Source organism: Acartia tonsa, chromosome 3 (genome assembly GCF_053477335.1).
Source record: "Acartia tonsa isolate MP-2025a chromosome 3, ASM5347733v1, whole genome shotgun sequence".
Lineage (NCBI taxonomy): Eukaryota > Metazoa > Arthropoda > Copepoda > Calanoida > Acartiidae > Acartia > Acartia tonsa.
In genome coordinates, this window is record NC_137262.1 from 37,614,519 (window position 1) to 37,639,239 (window position 24,721).

At 31.4% G+C, this 24,721-nt stretch overlaps 1 protein-coding gene across 1 annotated transcript in view; it reads left to right on the forward strand.

Moving 5' to 3' along the window:
- LOC145314865 (uncharacterized) overlaps window positions 1–24,721 on the forward strand; it is a 47,546-nt gene that overhangs the window by 3,106 nt on the left and 19,719 nt on the right. The window contains exons 2-7 of the mRNA XM_080154945.1: window positions 4,904–5,016; window positions 6,816–6,852; window positions 7,551–7,628; window positions 11,362–11,427; window positions 17,287–17,322; window positions 18,844–18,924. Coding sequence (XP_080011071.1) covers window positions 4,904–5,016; window positions 6,816–6,852; window positions 7,551–7,628; window positions 11,362–11,427; window positions 17,287–17,322; window positions 18,844–18,924 — 411 coding nt within the window. The remainder of the gene's footprint in view (window positions 1–4,903; window positions 5,017–6,815; window positions 6,853–7,550; window positions 7,629–11,361; window positions 11,428–17,286; window positions 17,323–18,843; window positions 18,925–24,721) is intronic.

Genomic DNA, 24,721 nt, shown 5'->3' on the forward strand with positions numbered 1-24,721 from the left:
GACATCTAAAACCTGTTGCCTTAACCAAAAGAGCTAACTTAGCATGAGACATAAGTGAGGTTCAATAGTCTTATTTTAAATGCCAAAGTTTATAATATTGAAAAAATATTGTTTCAGTGGTGTGTCTTGAACCACCATCCTTGACATCTGAAACCTGTTGCCTTAACCAAAAAAGCTAATTCAGCATGAGACATATATTAGTGTTCAACAGTCTTAATTTAAATGCCAATGTATATAATATTGAAAAAAAATATTGTTTCAGTGGTGTGTCTTGAACCACCATCCTTGACATCTGAAACCTGTTGCCTGAACCAAAAGAGCTAATTTAGTATGATACATATATGTATGTTCAACAGTATTACTTTAAATGCCAAAGTATATAATATTGAAAAAAATATTGTTTCAGTGATGTCTTGAACCACCATCCTTGACATCTGAAACCTGTTGCCTTAACCAAAAGAGCTAATTTAGCATGAGACCTATATTTATGTTCAACAGTCCTATTTTAAATGCCAAAATATATAATATTGAAAATAATATTGTTTCAGTGGTGTGTCTTGAACCACCCTCCTTGACATCTGAAATCTGACGCCTTAAGCAAAAGAGCTACCTCAGCATGAAACATTAATTTATGTTTTAAAGTCTACCAATAGTACCAAAAGAGCTATTTCATTATGAGAAATATGTATTTGTTCAACAGTCTTATTTTAAATGTCAAAGTATATAAGATTGAACAAAATATTGTTTCAGTGGATAGTCTTGAACCACACCAGTTGAAACTTGATATCTGAAACCTAATGTCTTAACCAAAAGAGCCATATAATCATAAGACATATATATATATTTTACAGTCTCAGTTTAAATGCCAAAGTATACAAGATTGAAATAAAATATTTCCCCTTGCCTTCACCTTTCTTTTCCTTCTCTGCATTAACACAGCATTCTTTTTATAAGAACCTACCTCTGTTTATGTTACAACATGTTGTGATGAACACAACATGTTTTCAAAAACATATTTGATGTTGTCTTTTTTTTTAAATCTAAAGAGAGGGTGAAATAAAGTGTATGAATTAAAATTTCAGTTTATAAAGGTTAGTAAATTTAATTTTAAATTGGTTATTAAATCATGCCAATACATTATAAAGATTCTAAGAAATGTAAAACCAATTTGGGCAAGTATTTACCAAGAAAATTATCTTATCTTAAAATTTTGTTTCTATATTTTCTAACCTATAGGGTGAAAACAAAATTGTTCTATAAGATCATAATAGGTAACTAGCCAAAAGCGAGATAGTTGTATCGAGCCAACTCTAGTACTTATATATGAAACAATACATATATATATTTTCAAAGTTGAGAGAGTGTTTTGTAGTACTTGACTTTAATATTTAATGAATATTTCAATAGTTTTATTCATATTTCCTAACATGTATATTATATACATATACTCGCGGCTGCGCCCATAGCATCTAGGGGGCCCTATATTTGAAGGGACATAAAAGTGCAGAAAAATAGCCTGGAACCATACCCAGATATTTTTATCAAAATAAAATAGCCTTAAACCATCCCAGGATACATAAGAAGTTTCACTGAAAAGAAGAACCATATCGGTTCAGCGGTTAGCAAGATCCTTTGCTACAGACAAAAAAAGCTTAATACTTTATATAACAGGATATATAATAGGATGTATCTTTAGCTTAATTTACTTTTATGTTTGTCTCTTGCATAAGATTATTAACAATGCCGTCGACAATTTTTGTTTCTGTTTTTGAGAATTGGGAATTTTCATTTCAATTAAATTTGCTTAAAAATTGTTTTAAATAATACAGTAACGTGCACAGCGATTCATTTAGGGGGTCAAGTCTTGAAAGGGTTAAAAAGGGAAAGTCTGCCCATTCCAATTTCTAATTCTAAATAAAAGAAAGCCAATTATAGTGAATGTAAATTGTTTTGATTAAAAACCAAATGACATAAATTAATTATTGATAAACTATGCACGTATGTACAATTAGTTAGAGTGGCTCTATTTTAGCAAAATATACGTACAGGCAGGGATTTTAAGGGATAAGACATTGGAAGATGAATCTACGTATATCCCTGATTTCGATAAAGAAGGTGCCTTCCCACAAAGTGCCTATTAAGCACAAAGTTGAAAATAAGTTTTCTACGCCTAATCCAAGTGGGGATGGCCTATACCTGAGGTGCCCAAGAGGCTACCAAAGATCCAATTTAACCTAACCTAACTTGCCCTAAAGAACAAAAAACGAGAAACTATCCCTCTCCTTGTTTTCAATTTATTTCAAAAATATTAGAAGGGGTTTTCAGTGCTCAACAGATACTTTAAGGAAATATACCATAAACAAAATTCATCTTTTGTATATGAAAGTTTTGACACTGCTAGTTTGTACAACCCAATCAATACTAATTAAAAAGTCTCATAAGTCAACAAATGTTAGATTGTGTTATAAAACTTTAATAACAAGTATAATAACTGGCCTATGACCTCTTTCTTAAATGAATAATGGTATAATGAAGAAAATTAATAAATTACATAATATTTCCATGTTGATGAATATGAAAGAAAGCAATTATGTTACACAACCCAAATAATGACAAATCTTTTTAGTAATAAGAGAATAGGATGATTAGATTTGCATAGAGAAAAGTCTTTTTACATCAATATAAAACAATGAAGATATAGGGATTAGGATTAGAAACAAGGATGACAACATCCATAGTTGATACGAGATTTTTTAGTTTGGCTCAAAACCGGTTTTAATTCAGTGGATAATAGTTTGTTTTGAAGCCATATTGGAAAACAATTTACTGATATGATAATGTAATATGTGACAGACAGACAAAGTGAATTATAGAGTAAATGTTTATTGGTCTAACTGAATCTTCAGGGAAAAATTCAGCTATTTATCATTAAGAAAATCCTAGAAAATACACTCACGAAAGATTTTTGATGGGTTTAATGATGTTTAAAAACCTGATTTGTTAAAAATAGATCTTTAAATAATACATCATATCAGTTTAAACATTTTTTTTTATTATAAAGGGTGTGCAAAAAAATGCGGACCTTTTTAAAATTCAAATTGCACGGCTTGTGTCAATAGTAGTAAAATGTTATGCATACCATTAGAACCGTTATGAAGTCTATTTTTTGGAAGAATAAAAACGGTTCCTGTGCTACGTATAGTTTAGGAGCTATGTGGTAAAATGTCCCAACTGGCTTAAAACTTGACTTGCGAGTAAATCATTAAGTAATGTTTCTAATGTTTTTTGTGTGTGTTTGGATTTGGTTTCGTAGTTTTTGCTCTACTATGATATTTAGTTAAATTGTAAAACTTAGTCTTGGATGTATAAATTTGATGACATGAAATAAAACATTGTTAAAACTTTTTCTCGTATTCATTCGAATCCGGTGGATAGGAACCGGTTCTCATGAATACGAAAAAACTATGTCTAGCATCGTATTATATCCAGTTTTCTACGAATATAGAAATGTACAATCATAAGATTAAAACCAGCTTTTTTAGCCGGTGCCTTCGGCACCACAGGGCTAAAAAAAACTAGTTTTAATCTTATAATTGTACATTCTATATCCGCGGAAAGCCGTTTATAATACGATACGAGAAATAACTATTCTACGTTGACGTAAAATATACTTTTTAGCTTTTGTTTTAAGGATCATGGCTACTCTTTAAACTAACATTTTTACATATTTTTCATCGTAAGTAACATAAAGCCATTAAGTTCATTAAAACCTCAATACCCAGGGAGTTAATTTAAGTATTTGAAAATTTTATACGTAGCTTATCATATTAAAGTGTTAGGTTTTTTTGTCCATTTAAACCACACAAACAAGAGAAAATTAAGCTCAATCTTACGGTAGCTTTGCATTGGTTCTAGGATGATAATTATTAATTGTTTTCTAATTTTCGGATGGTTTTAGGCTATTTTACAAATTGTTATAGAAATCTATTCAGAGTTAATTATGGGCATAATCGTCCTAGGCTTAAATTTAATGCGACAAAAATGACCAATCTAAAATTTATGAAAATATAAATTGATCAGGGATCTAAAGGGATAAGACAATGGCCAATAAATTTATGTACATCCCCATTGATAATACACAAAAATACTTTGGGGACTAGTATATTGAACAGCCAAATGTCCCCTCCCTCCCTGTATATTAATATATATTTATTTGTATATATATGTCTAAGCATAGAATTAACTACACAGTTGATAAGTTAGTGTCTACCTATTGAATCGTAAACACTTCAATATTTAAACCACTTTTTATACAGTGAAAAATATTGTTAAAAAAAGTTAACCTAAAAGTGATTAAAATGGGTGATCACGGACATGATAAAAACATGTAAGGATCAAAAAACTATATATATTTTCATGAATAAAGGGAACATTGAACTGTAAGTTACACTCGTTTTATAACCAGGTTATCCTATTCGTTGGTTCAAAACTTTGAGTATATTAAATATTAAATTTTAATTGGTTAGTTTAAAAAAAGTATAGTTGTAATATCTATAAGATAGTTTAATATAAAAAAAACAACCATAAAAATAATATTTTACTTCATGATTATAGTTTATTTTGTTTATATAGTATTTTATATAAACGGTCATAATAAATACATTCTGTTATGTAAAAATTTTGTTTATTTTACGTCAAAGGTATGTCCAACATAAAATTAAAGTATATTACAATTAAGTATTATTTTTATGTATTTTCTCACTTTTTTTTCTTTGTTATGACAACTGAATATCTTCTCTATAACTTACTTTGTCCGTTTCATATTTTTTTTGATCTTCGCAACTTATAAAAGTTGTCATCTTTGTTTAGTTTTACTTTAATCATCACCAATACCATAATCCAGGTATGATCTGACCAACATGGAGCCTATGATAACAAACCTGACACACGTGGTCGTACGGACCAGCGGCACAGTCGTCCGTCCTCCAGAAATTGGAATCCTGCTGATTGTATTAGGTAAAGTATTTTTTTGTAACCATGATTTAAAATGCCATATTTTATTTAGATTATCGACAAATTCATTCAAGATTGCCAATAGAGAAGGAAGGGGTTTAAATAAGTGTATGTCCCCACCCCGTGGAACATGTGCCGACTTTCAATTGGATCTTTGAATATCAGCCAATAGTGTTGTAAATATTAACACAGAAAAGTCACTACAAAAGAGCAGAAAGCAATTTGCTGGTAGATGATAAAGGTCCCAAACATTAGATCCAGGTAGTTATCTGGATTATATATATCTAAGCTTATTCATTTATTGTTTTGACAGAAACGTTTAGGTAGAGTAGCTTCACTAAAAGAAAAGAATATTTTAAAAGTTTTAAAAGAAATTCAAGAGTGTGTACTATTTCATCCGACTACAGGCAGCCGAATCATTTAAAATTGACATTGCTGACTAAATCCTTTTTAAATCCAAGGAGAGGGACATGACAATTGAATTAAAAAAATATTTGGTTTTTAACTTATCCTTGAACCTAGTAATAGTGTCTAACTTTTTATCTTTGTGACGTAACAAAAATCCATCTCTTTTTTAGGGGTTTTCTTTCCCACCTCCCCTCTCATCCTTCAATTTTTGTTACGTCTCAAAGATAAAAAGTTAGACACTATTACTAGGTTCCTTCTCATTCAATCAAAGTTAAAGTTATTTTGTGTATATTTTATTATAATGATAATAATTTACTTTTGTGAAAATTTGAGATGCAAAAAAAATTTTTCTCAGGCATTTTATTCCTGTCTCTAGGCGAATCTTGAACAGAGATGAAAATGAGATATAGATTAAAAAATAACATTGCACATAAATTTGATAATACTTTGAATTAAAACGGCACTTAAACAATATCTAGGTAGGTAGATGAGAGTATAATCCTTTGTTATTTAATCGATACAAAATCTTAATCTTCAGACAAAAAAAAACCTTACTACTTTATATAGGACTAGCAGCTACGGACCTAACTTCTAGGGGCTCTGTATTCAAAAGGATAGAAAGTTGGAAAAATAACTTTAAATGTCCTGACACTAAAATTTAGGAGGAAAAAAAATAGCCTAAAACCATCCTTAGACCTTTATTAAATGGAGAACTCAATCGGCTCAGTAGTTATTTAAATCTTAAGCTTCAGACTTAAAACCTTGATATTTAAAAAAGGTTATGTGCTATCAAATGCTTTGTTAAAGTTCAACTGTATCTCATTATTTTTATTAAAAACCAGGGTTACAATTATATATGTTTTAAAAAAAGCAAAATTCTACCTAATACCTTTGCGTTAAATAGAGTGCTACTGCTATCCCTCTACTAGAACTCCATGTTTAAATCAACCAAAAATTACAAACAAAAAGCAAAGAAGTCCAAGGGGGGGGGGTATAAAGTGGGGATTACCCCCCCTCCCAATTTTTTTGGGGGGGGGTAAAAAAAATTACCCTTGCCAACAGATTTAGGTAATTACCCCTCCCCCAAGCAAATTTTACCCCCGAAGTAAAATTTTTTGGGGGGTAAAAAAATTGCTGAGCGCTTCACGCGCCATTTTACCCTCCCCCCCCCCTCAAAAAAAATAACGAATTACCCCCTACTTAAAACAATTTTACCCCCCCCCCCCAAAAAAAAAAAAAGCTTGGACGCCCTTGACTAAAAGTGTTTTCATTCAGTTGATGTGTTTTTATGTGTAAAAATTTTAAATATGTAATAAATTTAGATTTATTTGATAAAAGTTTTTTTTTCTTTTAAGTTAATTCTACTAAATTCTAATATATGAAATATGTTTTAGGGCTGTGGCTTGGATCCATTAAGCTTTTCCTCAACAGGTAAGACTGAAAATATTAGTAGCGAAGATAACCTATAATTTGTAATTGTTGTTTTGTAATTCAAATTTTTTTTAAATTAGGATCTTATGATAACTTCAAGTTAGGTAATAATACTATCGGCAAAGCCTTTAGATGCCTCTAGGTGCACTTGAGGTTGAGGTGGGAGATTAGTTTTTTGGAGGGCATTTTTCTATGGGTCATTTTTGTAGAAGGTGGTGATACCCTCCCCCAAAATCATTATAAACCATCCGTAGACCTTTAAGAAGCTACATTGTAAAGGAAAACCAAATCCTATCACTTTCATAAAAGGATTACTCTAACTGGTAGATACTGGTCATATTAATACTTAAATATTTTTATATTATTTTGGTTGTCATTAATAATAATTATTATTTCAGATGGGGTAAAATAGTGGTCATAACACCATATGTCGACAAAGCCCAAATTGTGTTAATATTGTGTCAAAAATGATCCATGTGACGTAATAAAAAAGAGTGATTATCCATCTCTTTTTTAGGGGTTTTCTTTCCCACTTCTCCTCTCATCTATCATATTTTATTACGTCACTTGAATCATTTTTGACACAATTTTAACACAATGTGGGCTTTGTCCCATATGTCCATTTTGAACAGCTAGACATCCTGTTACTTTATTTTTTATTTTATTCCAGGTGTTATTAATAATAATTACTATTTCAGATGGGGTAAAATAGTGCTCATACCACCCTACGTCCATTTTGAACAACCAAAACAAATTTCTGATCCTGACGAAAGAAGGTAAATTAAAGAATATTTAGATGTTTTTAAAGGCAAAGCTTATCTATTATTAGGGCCGGGTCGTCCGTTCGTACAATTTGGAAGGAGTAGCAATTCTATTTTCGTTACTAGAAAGTTAGTACGCTTGGCCGAACTATCCCAATCGAGTCATTTTATAAGATAATATGATGTTAATTGACATAGTTCGGCCGAACGTTGGAACATTTGTCCACTTTTTTGAGACACTATAAGCTGCTTAATCAGTTATTCAGAGTCTTTCATTTACTTCAATAAAATCCTTAAATTATTTATGCATAAGTCCATATTGCTGCTCTACTTATGGAAAGAATTTTCCCTATGACATAATTCGATGGTTAAAAAATAGTTTTAACCCCTAAAAGTTTTTTTTAAATGTGAATTCTTACCCAATTATTTTTTTAGAAAAAAAAATTGAAAAAGTTTTCTCGTCTCTCTCTCTCTCTCTCTCTCTCTCTCTCTCTCTCTCTCTCTCTCTCTCTCTCTCTCTCTCTCTGTCTTGTTATCTCAGTTTACATCTCTTTTCTATAATTCTAACTTTTGAGGTGCTACACTACACTAGTACCCAAAGTTTTATATTAACATTTTCTTGTTCTTAGGATTAAAAACATTGGGGACTTTTTTAAATTTTGACTGCTTGGTTCATTAAACTGAGTGTCAAAACTTGTAATCTAAAGAAGTTGGGGTAATTTTGTGTATCATCATTGGGAATGTATATCAATTTATAAGCCATTGTCTTATTCCTTTAGATCCCTGATTATTCCCCATTATGTTACATTTACCAATTAAAAACCTTTTTGGGATTAAAAATTACAATAATGTTATTAAATTCCTTCAAGTATTCATTTCAATTTTTCTTGTTATTGTGAAGCTATTTAAGTTTTCATCCTTGTTTTTATTTAAAGTTTAACTTTAAGTTACATATTTCTTTTCAATAAAATTGACAAGTATTTTTTAACTTACTTTTTCTTTAACAGTTAGCTTTTTTTGTTTACATTTTTGAATGATAGCTGTCTGTAGTGCCCTATCAAAATGGGGATACATGTCACTGCTTTTGGTCTACCTATTCTATTGACTTAGGAAATACCCTAAACCCCATCTCTTTTGTAGGGGGTTTCTTTTCCTCTTTCCTTTCTCTTTTTTCTCTACTATGGCGCCAATAGAAAAAGTAGGCCAAAAGCGGTGACATCTATCCCCATTTTGCTAGGACAATATAGACAGTTATATTTGAATAAAGTAATTGAGTATTATATTATAAACAAAACAAAAACAAAACAAAACATTTGCCCATTTTCTTTTCTTCTTGACATAAAAGTTAGAAGCAAAAGAATTTTTGGATCTACTGCAGTTCATAGTAAAATATTGCTGGTAACGAATGCTTCCTAGTTCCTGGCAATATTACAAGATTCCTGGATCCAGCAGCACGCAAATTCTTCTAAATCCTAGGTTCCTGTTAGCTGGCAATCTGCAAATTTTCCAAGTTACCAGCAATGACAGAAGATTACTGGCTTACAGGAGTTTTTACCCCATACCCTTTTTCACAATTTCTTAGGGGGTAAACAGCAACAATTAATAAGGGACAGTAATTTCAATTATTTTATGTGCATTCCTAATAGAGGTGGGGGAAGGATTTAAGAGAGTGGGATCTTTACCTTTAAATTTAACTATCTTCTATCTTTATATCCACTTTCGCGCCAAAATTTGGGCGGTCCTCTTTATTTTTATAATATATTAAAAAGGGGGAAGGGGAGATACATTCGTAATTTTAATCATATTAATTAAGTGAGGCTCTGAAATCAAACAGTAAAACCAACGATTTTGAATGCCTATAGAATGCAAAACTTAATACTAGCCCCTGTAACCTAAAATAATCTAATTATAAAAAAGTGCCGCGGCCAGGTTTGATGGTTTAGTTGGGGGGGGGGGGGGGGGGGGGGGGTTTGACCAAAATTTTCAAAATTGAAAAAAAAATTTAAGAGGATAACACCAACAATTCTAGTGGCGTAACTGTGACAAACAGACCATGATAAGAAAGACTTCACTCTTAATAATTCATTGATAGATATTAATTTGAGTAAAACCATGGAGGTAATTAGATTATGGCGGGAGATTTTTATTTCAAATAATTCTATTCCCTCCCCTTTTTAGACTTTCCAATCAACTAAAATAGTTAAAAACCTTCCCAGGACCTATTACCCTTAAAGTTTTTCCTAACTACTTTTTTATTGTTACTTTTTACGCCTACGTAAACGTTGTATTATTAACTGTAGATAAAAATCAGAAGTATGGAATATTTATCATATTTGTCTTGTCTCACCCTCCCCCCTCTCTTTAATTCATTATAAACATTTGATCAGTTTAAGGTTTTTAATTTACTATAAATTGTTGTAGAACGGAGCAAAATTTATACCTTATCCTAACTCCCCCAATTAGTACAGAGAAACACCACTACCCTCCCTCCCACATCAGACAAACATGCCAAAAAAGCCACTTCGGGTAAAGTGAATCTTATCAACCTCTAATTGTGGGGTAAGTGTAATAAAAGGGAAACGGGAATTAAAAAGGGAAATATTGCTTTTTAACAGGAATATTTCAAACATGCCAGTGGCCAGGAATATGCATAAATTGCCAGCATCCAGGAAAGTTAAACATTGGTAGCTCCAGCAATATTTCTTGTTATGCTAGATCCAGGAAGCTTCTAATATTGCCAGGAAACAGGAAGCATTCGTTACCAGCAATATTTTACCATGAACTGCAGTAGATCCGAATTTTTTCTTCTGATAAATTACCATCCCTTAATGAGCGTATTCTTCAAAGTCCTTATATCTTATATATATACATTTAACCTACGTTTATTATTTTTTTCTTTTTTCTCTTGAAATTAATGTAAACAAATTTAAGTTACATAAGTATAATAATCATGAATATTTAAATTTTCAATTATCTTTATATAATTTGATTTTGATGCATTTTTAAGTTTTCATTTGGAAGCTTTATAAAGTGTCTCAAAAAAACAGCCACTTGACCTCATTAAAATGAGGGATGAGAGGAGAAGTGGAAAAAAAACCCTAAAAAAAAGATGGATAATCCCGAATTTTTATGACGTCACATGGCTGATTTTTTTAGACACTTTTGAAAACAACATAAAAGGGGGTGCAGTATTTTAATCAAATAGCTTAAACAGTCTTACCAATGATAAAAAAGCTCACTTAACGAGAATTAAATGTCAGGATTTAAGAAAAACAAAAATTGCGACTGACAGACTGACCGACACTTGAGCCTTGAAGAGTATGTTTACTATGAAAGCATCATTTAACAGGGATACATGTATAGGACAATAGAAGATAATTTAATTTCCAGTATGGCTACGAAACCGATTAATATCCGCTGGATTAGAACCGGTTCTCAGCCATACTGAAAAGTAATGTATATTAATGTATTGTATTACAGACAGTTTTCCACAAATATTTGTTAAAAATTATAAGATTAATACCAGTTTTGCCAGTCTTCGCAATTTTTGTGCTAACAAAACTGGTTTTAGTCTTATTATTTTTCATTTTATATCCGCAGAAAGGTGTCTATAGTACGATGCGTTAAATAACTATTCCTTTATGTAACATTTCTCTTATTTGAGTCTTGAAAGATTTGTGAGAAATTTGAGGAAGGATTAATTATCTTTCATTGCCCTACCCCTGTATCCATGACTAATAATATTTAGATTGAGCGTTTTCATTCACAGTTTACCCTATCCAAGGTCCAGTATTCTCAGCCTACCCAACACAAGGTACGTACTACAGATCAGAACCAACAGACCAGTCTTTCTTTCAAAACCATGTGTAGTGTTGTAAGAAATTGAGGATTTATGATGAGAACAAATAAACAGTAAGAGGAATTATGAGTTAGGGTTTTTATAAAAGCAGTGATAGAACATCATGGCATACAAAATATAATTTATATTTTATTCTTCATTCAAATCTTTGGATCAGGTTCAATTCACGGTAAAATATTCTTGGTACCGATTATCTCTGTAGATCTATAAACTTTTGAGGCTGCCAAATGGTTTACCGTATGTATTATGGTCGCACAAAACGACAAAAGAAGGTTTACAAAGAGTCTAATATAGCACAGTTATCTCGCACCACACAAAATGCGCGAAAAAGACTTATTTAATGCGTGAATTCTTAAGTAAAGCTTTCCATGCGTGCATATTCTAGGTAATTTATTATGCCGCTTATAACGATTTGCGGCATGTACGTTCAGCCGTTTAGCAGCTTGCAGTCTTTAAAGTGAAGACGAAGAAAGTCACTCAATGTGACGTCATAAAAATGAATGATTATCCATCTCTTTTTTAGGGGTTTTCTTTCCCACTCCTTTTCTCCTCATCCCTCATTTTAAGACGTCCGAATTTTTTTGAACGACTTTCTTTGTCTTCCTTTAAAGATTATAGATTTTTTGAGATAATCTATCCCAGGAACCTGCACCAGATTCAAATGTTTGTCTGGTTCTAAGCTATGCTTTTCAGAAACCCTACTAAAGCTCATTGCGTTTTGAAGTTTTGTTTTGTCTTACTATCTTTTATCTTTTTAAAGCATTTTTTTTGGAAACATTTCCTCACAATATTGACATTTATCGGAGGGAATTGAGAAAAATTTTCAAATTCATTGGAGAAAGTTATTTGTGATTGATTTCTTCGTATTTTGAGGTGCTTACACACAAAAAGCCTGTTGAACACTTATACCATCCCCCCCCCCCCAATATTTTTTCAATGAATTGAAAATAAGGGGTAACTAATTTTGTCTAGGCCTAGCCCATGCAGAGCCTACACCTTGAGGTACCCAAGCCCCGCGGGGCTACCCAGTAACTAAAATGATATGACAAACAAACGAGAAACTTCTCTTTATTTCCTTTAATTTTAAAAATAAGAGTGGGGGTATCAATGTTTAATAAGTTATTTTTTGTATAAGATAACCAAAAGTTTTCAGGAAAAATATATATACATTTTTTAAAATATTTTTCAGAATTTTTTTTTCATATTTTCTTCTTTATATAATATTTTTAAACTGGACATAAAATTATTTTTAGTTTGTTTCCAGATATTTTGGTGACTGGTATACCAAGGTATACCTATCCACACTAGTCAGAAACGCTTTTTCCACGATAAAGCACTTATTACACTTAATTGTTATTTTCAAGTCTTTTTATGTCTGATTTCTTTGCAGCATAGCAACTCTGCAAGAAAAAAATGTGTTAAAGAAATCAAAATAATTCCGACTGCTGCTTCGTTATTCTTGTGACATCAATTGTAGGAACAGGGGAAATGTCTTCGTCTATTAACAGGTGAAACTAATTGTCATGCACAGTAAGGACTTCCAAAAAAAGTCATGCAATCAAAGGGTTTAATGTCTGAGGGGGCCACTTTTTGCTTTATGCGTATATATTTAATGATAAGTATGAAAGGTTGTATTGGATATTATCATCCTTGTTCATAATCACAGCAATATATTATCTGTATGATTTAGTACACATTTGCTTGTAGCACGTATTTAATAAATATAGTTTGTCTCATACCTTATAATGCAATGTTTTTTTTGTTTTTTTTTTATATTACACATATTTATTTTTATTCTTTTTCATCTTTTTTTTATGATTTTTTCAACTATCCTATAATTAATATTAAGGGTACACCGACAAACATCCTACTGCGACAAACGTCCTAATGCGACAAACATCCTAATGCGACAAACCTCCTAAACGACAAACGTCCTAATGCGACATCTCTTAAGTAAAACATCCAAAAAAAATAAAGGTCGAATTTTGTAATGCAAGGATGTATCGGGTTCGAAACCATGCCGTTTGATAGCCAACACAGACTTTGGGAAAACTGTCAGACAGATTTTTAAAATTTGGCCTATGGATGAAATTATTAAAGAAATAAATTTAAGTTAAATAATATTCCCCTGTGTTTTATCGCCATTTTTAATTTTATATTGTTGTTAAATATTTTTACAATCGGAGGATTTTGTCCTTAAATTTGGAAGATTTTTTTATTTCATAATTTTTGAAAATTTTTAGGATGTTTTACTATTGAGATGTCGCATTAGGACGTTTGTCCCTTTAGGAGGTTTGTCGCATTAGGACGTTTGTCGCATTATGAGGTTTAGGACGTTTGTCGCATTAGGACGTTTGTCGTGGTAGGAGGTTTGTCGGTGTACCATATTAAGTAGTCAGTATGGCTGAAGCTAAAGATCTTGAAAACCGAAGGTCTATTGGTGGTTTTGGTCTCCTTCGCCCTCTCCTAGAGGCTAGGGGCAAAGCAATTAGCATACCAAGTTTAATTCAAAAGGACAATTATGTTCGTAAGTAGCATAGCAATAACAATCTTATATAAGGCATAGTGGGCATATTAGCTGATATACTGTAAATAAAAATGTCCTTTTTCATTGAGTTGTCATATTAGTAACTTTTTAGTGACAATTTCGCACAGTTGTTTATTGTTGGACGTAAGGATATGTGTTATACATATAGTAGTTGCGCTACAATTAATGGACCAAATCCTATAATAGTTATTTATAGCATCGTTTTATAGTCAGCTTTCCGCAGATATTAAAATGAAAAAAGATAAAATTAAAAGCTTATAAAACCTCGTGACTAACAAAACTGGTATTGATCTTATGATCTTTATTTTGATAATCGTGGAAAATTGTAAGTAATTCGATTCTATACATGATTTTTCATTATGGCTGAGAACCCGTTCAAATCCACCGGATATTAATTGGTCCGAAGCCTTGTATTTAGGTTTACTTAGCCTTACATAGGCTAACCTAAGAAATTTTTATCTTTCTTAATTCTTTGCTTTCCTAAAATGAACATTATAATTCTTGATATTGAAATAAATTGGTTAGTTAAATTAACTTTTCATTCAAAGAATAGTTTTGATTAATAAACCATTTATGCAGAGAGTAAGGGAGGGGACAATGGATTGAATATTCAATTTTTAGGAGTCTCAGACTTTGGGTACTGGCTTAAAGGGAATGTGCAAGAATTTAGCAGGTTCTGACTGACTTTGTGTACTAGCGCATCAAATGCCGCTAACTTGCTGTGTTAGCTTTAAATATTGCAGACGGATATCTTTGTTATGTGATGGCTGGTTTTAAAAAACATTTTTCTCCAAAAATATCATTTCATAAATAAAAACTTTATTGTGATATATGTGTGATAAACAAACTAAGAACCCCTAAATTTATAGTTGCATGTAAACTTTAGGAATTTGGATTGAACGAGTTCCAGGGAGATTTTTTTAATAATTAATTACAGAATGGTTACGTCAGTCAGATGTAAATTAATCTAATTTTCAAATGAATGCTTTTTTTCTTGGAACTTTTTTCTTATTTTATAGTTTTCTAAATTTATTAACACACCCTTTACAATTTCCTTTAAACTTTCCGGATAAATCTGGATTTCATGGACTTTCAACGAAAACTCTTTAATTGAATTAATTGCCCATTGTCCCCTCCCTTACTCCCTGCATTTATGTCTATTAATAATTTATTTGCTTTTAATTTTAAATATGCTTCCATAGAGTCATAAACATTTAGTTTTCAGGGAGGGAAGGACATTAGGCTGTTTATTTCACTAGTCTCCAAAGTTTTATAATAACGTTTTCTTATTAGTCGTTTAACAACTTTAAAGGGCTTTTGTTGAATTTCGATTGGTTGATTCATTTGAGTGTCCATATGTTTCGACCACTAATTGTAATCTACAAAAGGAGTAATTTTGTTTGTCATCATTAGGAATGTACATCAATTTATCGGCAATTGTTTTATCCCATTAGATCCATGTTTATTTGTACTTCGAAGTAATAAAAGAAGGGAGGTTAGGCCCGTAGGGGGCTTGAACATTTCCCCCTCTCCCCAACCATATTGCAATTATCGGGTTATTATAGATGATTATAAAGAGCATTTAATTTATAGACCTTCTATTTTTGTACACTCATCAATAGCGTAGCAACTTAACAAGTTTGTTCGGATTACCTTTTCTTTTTAACATCAGTAACATAGAAAGCTTCCTGATTTTAGTTGAGGGGGGGGGTCGACTTAACACCCCCCCTTCCCCCATCCACCTCCTTAGATTCTCAATTTTGGTATTAAAAAAAGAAAAGAATAGATTAACATTCCCAGGACCTATGAGAAGAACCTTCCGTATAGAATTACAGCCAGATATCCTGTTACTTTTATATAATAAAAATTTACTTAATCCAACTAAAATAGTGGAATTTCTTTATCAAACTTTAGTCTACTGAATAAATCCTTTTTATAGCTGGGCTTTTTTGTATATTTTTATCTTTACATTATCTCTCTGGATAATTATGTAAAAACGGATACATTGTTTATCTTATCATGAAACTTTTATTCACTTGAAAAAAGGAGCAGAAAATAGTTATTTATCGGATCTTAGTATATAAAGCTTTCCGACGATATTAAAATGAAAAGATATAAGGTTAAAACCAGTTTTGTTATCCACTAGGGACCGTACGCCCGGGCTAATAAAACTGGTTTTAGATTTATTAATTTTATTTTATTAGCAGAAAATTGTCTGTAATACGATGCTTTAAATAATTTTCGTAGTTCTTAGAACAAGTTTTACTTCTAATAAATCGGTTTCGAGGCAAAAAGATATTAAGAATATATAAATAACAAATATTTCAGTTACATAAATGTTCAATCAAATTTAGATTAATTTTAATTTACCCACGAAAAAGGATAAATTTTTTAGCTTAAATACTTATCATTATATCTCTATTTTTATTTATCTAAGCATCATGCAAATAATATTTATAGAGAAACAGTAATAGATTAACAGTAGAAAAAAATAATTTAATTGCAATCGCTGATAAAATAATAAAAAATAAAAGACTGCATTAGGAGTTTTTAAAAACTATTTTAAAATTTTTAAATTTTTTAAATTCCGCTTTCATAAAGAGGCTGGTTTTAGCTTAACAGCATTAAAAAAGATTTTTAATCTTTCTTTTTAGAGAGAAAAAAACGGATCATGGAAAGAAAACGAAGTTGCCGGTTTCGATAAAATAACTTTCGATAGTTTATTTTAGGTTAGGTTTAGTTAGGTAATTGTTAATGATTACCTCACATATCGGCTAGAAATAGGCTACTGTGAAAATACGACGAAACCCGCTTCTTCGTTTTCTTTCCATTAATAAAAAACACTTAATCATGCTTGCCATAATTTTTCACAATTTCAAATTTTGATAAAAGATATTCCGACAAACAAATAGTAGATCCGGACAATCAAAAAAAAGTATGAGATAATTGTATTTTTAAAAAAGAACTTTTTATTCCATAAACTGTAATATCTCACCAAATATTTAAAGTGTGGTTCTAAAATTTATTTTCGGAGTATTTACTGGTGCTTTTCGGTTATACGTAAAGTGTCATGTGTGACGTCATAAAAATACTTTTAAAAAGTAAGGATGAGAGGAGAAGTGAGAAAGGAAGCCCCTTAAAAAGAGATGGATTTAAACGTGCTTTTTTATGACGTCACACATGACACTTTCCATATCTCCGTGCTTTTCACACTGCATCGAAGCTAAAAACTACCCCAGGACTAAAAGCTTCTTTTTTTTGTTCAGAGGCGGGCCTCCGTTGCAGAGAACTGGCACTAATAGGTAAGCCCTGCAGGGTTGGGACCCACATGGGTTAGGCTTAGAAATAACCGCGACCGTGACGTAACACGTAGCGCATCCCCTCGGGGTCGAGGAATTGTTGAGGTCGAATCTCGGCTCAATACCGCGTCATAAGACTTTGATAATGATACCTACTGCTGCTCTGTTATATGCGTTACAGTAATAGACAAAGAAGAGGTAATGCTTTGGCCCAAAACAGGCTCAACTATTTACCAGGCACAGTCAGGACCTCATGAATTGGTTGTCTGTTGGGTGTTACTTAATCTTGTATCCGGGATATTTGGACGTAAACATGTCATGGACAGTAGCCTCGCTTGTATAAGGTAATTGATGAGGTAAGGGTAAGGGTAGATCATTATAGATTATTGTATAATCTTATAAAAACAAGGATGACAACATCCATAAAAGCGAAGCACTGAAACGGTAGGACAAACGGACATTAACACTTATATAGTGTCAAAACTGAATAATAAGAATATAAATGTATAAGAGTCGAAGCAAAATTGTAAGTAAATTTGATGAAAAACTGTTTAATTAAGGATAATGTATATGGACATACTTACATTTTTAGGACTTGATTATAGAGTTGCTTCGCTTATAACATTTTACTTTATTGTCCCAGGAATCAACATACCAAAAATCAGATCAATCGTAGGATTAGATCACATAAACATTTGTTGTTAAAAAAGTGAAAAAATCAACATGTTTAAAATGGACGTACGGACATTCTTGTAATGATTATAGAGTTGCTACGCTTTCTAAATCGTACCTAACTACTAAAGAAAAGTTTGAAATCGATAGGACAATTCTAAAATGCCTAAATTAACGGAAAAAAGCTTTTCGTGTGTTACGGACGGACGGACGGACCGACCCTAATTGTAGAAAAGCTTCGCTTTTAAAAATTAGAATAAATTTTATTTAAATTATCAGGGTAAAGCTATTTTTCTCTTGAAAATAAAAAGCATAATTAATATGTCAATATATTAGAAGTATACATATGTTTTGGTTGTTTTATTTATTGAAAAAAATGTCTATAACACACTCACACATGCACTTTAAAAATCACTTTATATACATATTAGAAATACAGTAGAATCCTAAAAAAATCATTTTATAATAACCTATAAATAAAAAATTAAAACATTTGATTTAAAAGAAGTTTAAGAATTGATTTTTCTCCATAAAATTTTGGCAGCTATGGTTTTGATCGCACTTGTGTTTTTTTAGGGATTAGCCAAGAAATACTTTACTAAAACCTGATTTAATTTAAAGTAAAAATATTTCATACCTTTTTTTAAATTATCCATTCAAAAATGTAAAACCTGACTCTCGGAAAAATTAGAGGAAAAGTATTCTTTTTGATAAAATATGCCCCCCTTAAAAATTATAAGACCATATATTTCTTTTTAATTATAAAGTTATTCCTTGGTTAATCCTCTCTACCCTAAATGACCGCTGAATGACCTCATATACTAGCTTAAATGACCGCTGCTGGTTGTTTAGGGAGAGATGCACCAGTCTGCTGCCAGGTTCCAGGAGAACTTCAGTCTTCCAGCTCACTAATTCACTTCTGGAGGCTAGAAGGTAAGTTCTAGAGATTTTTATGGATAAATCATCCATTATGCTAATCGATAATTCCTTCTATAGTATATTATTAAGATATACTGTATGTTTTAAATAATCGTAAAATTCAATAAAACTTTTCGTGTAATACAGAAAGGTGGAGGTACCCTCTAACAGAAGAGTTAAAAATCTTTCATGGGGCTTCACTTTAAAGGAGAACCTTATCAGTTGAGTGGTTAGCGAGATTCTTTAGTACAAAGACATAGACAGACATACATCCTGCTAGTTTTTAAAAAGGATAATTACTCTTTTTAAAATAAAAAAAGTTTAGATTGACCCAACTAGCACAATAGCCATAATCTTATCAACAACAACAATATTTGCAACCTTTAAAGTAAAGAAAAATATGAAATATTTTATTTGCATTATAAAAATTATCAAATCCAAGAAATTTGTCTTTGAGATAAAATCAATCTTATTAGACGTTCACTCAAAGCCCAAAAATAATGGACTTAAAAGTGTATTAAACTGTATATAAGACATTTGCGAATATATTGATAACATTAATTTGCCTCTTAGATAAAAAAAAGTATGTTTTTTTCATATTTTTCTATTGCTACAAATCAAATTTCAAATTTGAGTCACCAAAAATGCTAAACTAATTTTTTTACTCTAGAAGAATCAATTTTTGGAGTTAGAAAGTGCTTAATACCTCATTTTAATCGCCTGTCATTGCTTTATACTATATAGGAAATGACTTGGTTGTTTATAGAACAGCTGACTAAAAAATCGAGGTTTTGTGATAAACCCACTTTTGTTGTTGCTCCATAAATGATATTTTTTTCCCCAATTTTTTTGGCTGTAAAGAAGCTTTATATATTCATATAACATCCACCTAAATTTGACTTTTGGTATTTTATTTATAACATCACCAGAGGGAATTGAATTTTGGAAAAAAAATATCAATTTATATTTTACACTGCTATGCATTGTTCTTGTTCTTGTTTCTAAAAAATATTTATGTTATTAAAAAGAGAATTATTTAACGCTTCTATAGGTATGTTTATCATTTTTCTAGGCTAAATATAACTATAATTACACCATTTTAAAGTTAGACATCATAACATATTAACACAATTATTGAATCAGTTTGTATTATTAAGCTGGCAACCCTTAAAACAGCTGCATTTCATTATCCTATTATATAAAGTAATAATTATATGTATAAACACACTTAATTTTTTAACTTTTTATTGATGGAATACATATGTTTCTCTATAAAAATAGATCATCAGTTCCAATTAAGATGTATAAAATAAGAGTTAAAAAAAATATATATATGTCCATGCATTTTGAATCCTTTTAAAAGACTAAATAAGAAAGAAGTGTTAGAAAATTGTGCCCCCTGCGGGGTTTTTTACTGCTTATATCCTCTTGGGGTTGGGGGGGAATTAGCATCTTTATATAAAAAGGGGGAGGTGTTTAAAGAGAATCTTTAAGGAGAAAAAAATAGGTCATATTTTATCATTTGCAGTTTTACAAATTAATACATCCTTATACTAAAGTAACAGGATGTTTATCTGTCTGTGTGTCTCTCTGTGTGTCTGTACCGAAGGATCTTGCTAACCGCTGAACCGATTGGGCTCTCCTTAACAGGGTAGCTTCTCATAAGTCCCGGGAAGGTTTATAACTATTTTGGGGGAGGGTACCACCACCCTCTCAAGAGAAATGACAAAAAAATCGAAATTTTTTAAAATTTAGGGGAGACTTCAACGTCAAATAAGGTGGTATCGTACATAAAAAATTAACTTTAACAAACAAAAACATTTAAAGTGCCACTAGAGGCCTCTAGGGGCGTAGCCGCTAGTATTATATAAAGTAGTAAGCTTTTTTGTCTGTAGCTTAAGATTTTGATAACGTATAAGGCTATTTTTCTAATTTCCTTACTCCTTTTATTACAGAGCTCCTAGGTGCTTGGAGCCCAGCTGCTAGTAAACAAATAAAGTAAAACGATTCCTGAATAATTGATTTACAATTTTAAAAAGCAAAACATTTTTATAATTAGGATGTGTATATTGGCTAGCTCTTTTTGTTAATTCAGGCGAGTTAGAATTAATCTTAAATGTTGGAAGATGATTTTTGTAGCAGTAAGGTACTTAGCAACTTTATAATCATTACTTTATATAAGGGACGTCCAGGTGGGTGGGGGGGGGTAGGGGGTTAAGGGTTATTAATTAATTTGGGGCAACCCCATAATTTTTAAATTTTTAATTTTTATCCTTCCCCCCCCCAAAAAAAAATATATAAAAAGCTTTGCCGTCCTTGCCTCTATGATATAAAGATTACCCCCACAAAATGAACATGGGGATGCCCAAATTTAGATATTTCAATTTCCCCCCCCCCCCTCTTCCCCCAAATCAAAAAGCTTGGATGTCCTTGATTATGTAAGCTCATTTAAAACATACTAAAATCAATTTGTGTACAACAATTATCCTATTTAGTTTTTTAGTAGTGAAGCTACTCTATAATTCAAAATATTTGTCCATCCATTGTCTGTTCATTCATCTGTACGTCTGTCCAGCGGTATGTCTGTCTGTCTGAGACAGAGAGGGGAAAACGGGATTTTCTCAGCTTCTATAAAAGATAGAAGGCTGTAATTTTCATGGATTGAATATTCTCTCTCTCTATCAATACTCCATATTTTCATCAAGTTTTATTAGATTTGTCAAAAAACTGGGGTGGGCTATATCGATTCCTACATTTCAAGTTTTCATGATTTTCTCTACTCCTATTCAAGATAGATGGTTGAAATTCAGGGATTGAATACTTTGATATTCTGCATAATTTTATAAAGTTTTATTGAGATTTACTTATTGGGGTTCTACCTCAAACGTAGGAGTCCCAAATGTCAGAGTGGACAAATTCAGGAGTCCCAAACATCGGAGTGGACAAACGTAAGAATGGGACAAACGTCAGAGTGTTCAAACATCAAGGTGGACAAACGTCGGAGTGGAAAACATTGGAGTGGACATTGCTTAAATAAAACCTAGGAGTGTCTGCTATTTTAATAATATTACAATTTTGAAATTTTTTATACCCCTGTCTACAAAATAATGACTATGGCTGCAGCGCTCGACCCTGTAGCCTATAACCTAACCTAACCTAACTAAGAAAAGTAATGGGACGAAGGGGGGGGGGGTGTTTGTATAAAAAAAATTCAAAATTGAAAAAAAAAGTTTGGAACTCCTGTGTTTGTCCACTCTGACGTTTGTCCCAAAAATCCTGCGTTTGTCCACTCTGACATTTGTCCCACTCCTGCATTAGTTCCACTCTGACGTTTGGACTCATGCGTTTGTCCCTCCATTGTTTTTCCACTCCTACATTTGGCATTGAACCAATTATTGATTGGGGTGCTAGTTTGATTCCTAGATTTGTAAGTTTTCAGGATTTTCTTTACTCCTATTAAAAAAAATTTTAAAGGCTGGGTTTATACCCCCCATAATATATTAAGGGGGGTGATTACCCCCATCCCTAAAAAAATTACCTTTTTACAAGCACCTCCCCCTGGATATTCCTGCACTCCCCCTTGTAGTGACTAGGCCAACTTTATGGTCTCTGGTTTCAGGAAGCCCATTCAATTATGAGAAGTTCACATTATAAGAGCACTCTTATAGCATCCTCTCTATTAGCATTACATGTGTAATGCATTATAGACAAACAGATAGATATTGTGAGGGATCCTACACTTTATAACACCTTGTTTTGCATGGTAAAAATTGTTCCAATAGTTCTTGACATTGATATTTTATTTAAAAATTACAATAACTTGAATATAATGATGTTTAAAAAATGCTGAAATTATAGTTATATTTAGACTAGAAAAATGATTAACATACTTATAGAAGCATTAAAAAATTCTCTTTTTAATTATAAAGATATTTTTTAGAAACAAGAACAAGAACAATGCATAGCAGTGTAAAATATAAATTGATAAAAATTGATAAAATTCCAAAACTATCCAGGGACCTATAAGAAGCTTCCATAAAACAGAGAACTCAATAGGTACTGTAATTGTTGAAATCTTAAGCTGAAGACAAAAAAGCTTACTAGTTTATACAATAGGATAATGAAATGCAGCTGTTTTAAGGGTTACCAGCTTAATAATACAGACCGATTCAATAATTGCGTTAATATGTTATGATGTCTAACTTTAAAATGGTGTAATTATAGTTATATTTAGCCTAGAAAAATGATAAACATACCTATAGAAGCGTTAAATAATTCTCTTTTTAATAATATAAATATTTTTTAGAAACAAGAACAAGAACAATGCATAGCAGTGTAAAATATAAATTGATATTTTTTTTCCAAAATTCCATTCCCTCTGGTGATGTTATAAATAAAATACCAAAAGTCAAATTTAGGTGGATGTTATATGAATATATAAAGCTTCTTTACAGCCAAAAAAATTGGGGAAAAAAATATCATTTATGGAGCAACAACAAAAGTGGGTTTATCACAAAACCTCGATTTCTTAGTCAGCTGTTCTAAACACAACCAAGTCATTTCCTATATAGTATAAAGCAATGACAGGCAATTAAAATGAGGTATTAAGCACTTTCTAACTCCAAAAATTGATTCTTCTAGAGCAAAAATTAGTTTAGCATTTTTGGTGACTCAAATTTGAAATTTGATTTGTAGCAATAGAAAAATATGAAAAAAACATACTTTTTTTTATCTAAGAGGCAAATTAATGGTATCAATATATTCGCAAATGTCTTAAATACAGTTTAATACACTTTTAAGTCCATTATTTTTGGGCTTTGAGTGAACGTCTAATAAGATTGATTTTATCTCCTTTTGCAATTTTCTTTTTAGCCGGAAAAATTTCAAATGTTGGAGATATCCTTTTTGATAAAGATAATCCTAATTTTATTATGCTATTTACTTTTTAGAGATATTTTGAGTTGGGGTATTTACACTCCACAGAAAGAAGAAACTATAAAAATAGATATATTACACTGTCAAAATTGCTGATATTCTATCGATATGAAATTTAAAGGGCTTAGTTGATTGATTGATTGCCATATTTTCTTAGTTATTGGACCTTAGTCGCTATGGACTAGATTGAGACACTTTTGCAAAGCCACTAGGGTCAGCTCAAGCTCCACGTTCAAGCACGTTCTATCAAGGATTTGGTCGACTACATAGCTTTAATAAAAAGTGGCAATTGATGACATAATTTCGATATAGCGATAGTATGACATTATAACTACATACATACAAATTTTGACATAACAACAACAAATTTTTACACTTTTTTTATTTTAAGGGGGTATGTGATTTTTTAACATGACACTCCCCAGTTTAGTGGGGTGTATCAGGGGGGTGTAAAAAGTGTACAATCCATACAGTCCATACAGTCCATACCTGATGGGAAAATGAAATCAAAAGTCCGCAATGACATTTACTTCTCATGCGTTGGCATTCAAAAATTCTTCAACTAGATTTGTAAATAGTCTTAAAGAAAAAGTTGCAATCATGTCCATAAGAGCGCAGCAAATATCCTATTATATAAAGTAGTGAGGGTTTTCTGCCTGGTGCTTAAGATCCTAGTAACTACTGAACAGACTAGGCTCTCTGTTATAAAAAGCTTCACATAGGTCCTATGATGGTTTTAGGCTATATCATTTACATTTTTATGTTTAAAGCTATTTTAAAGTCCCTCTGCTAATTAGATACAGAGCATCTAGGAGATTAGCCTCTAGTTTTCAGAAAAATTTTATTTAAAAAAGAAATATATGTGTACTAGTCTGTA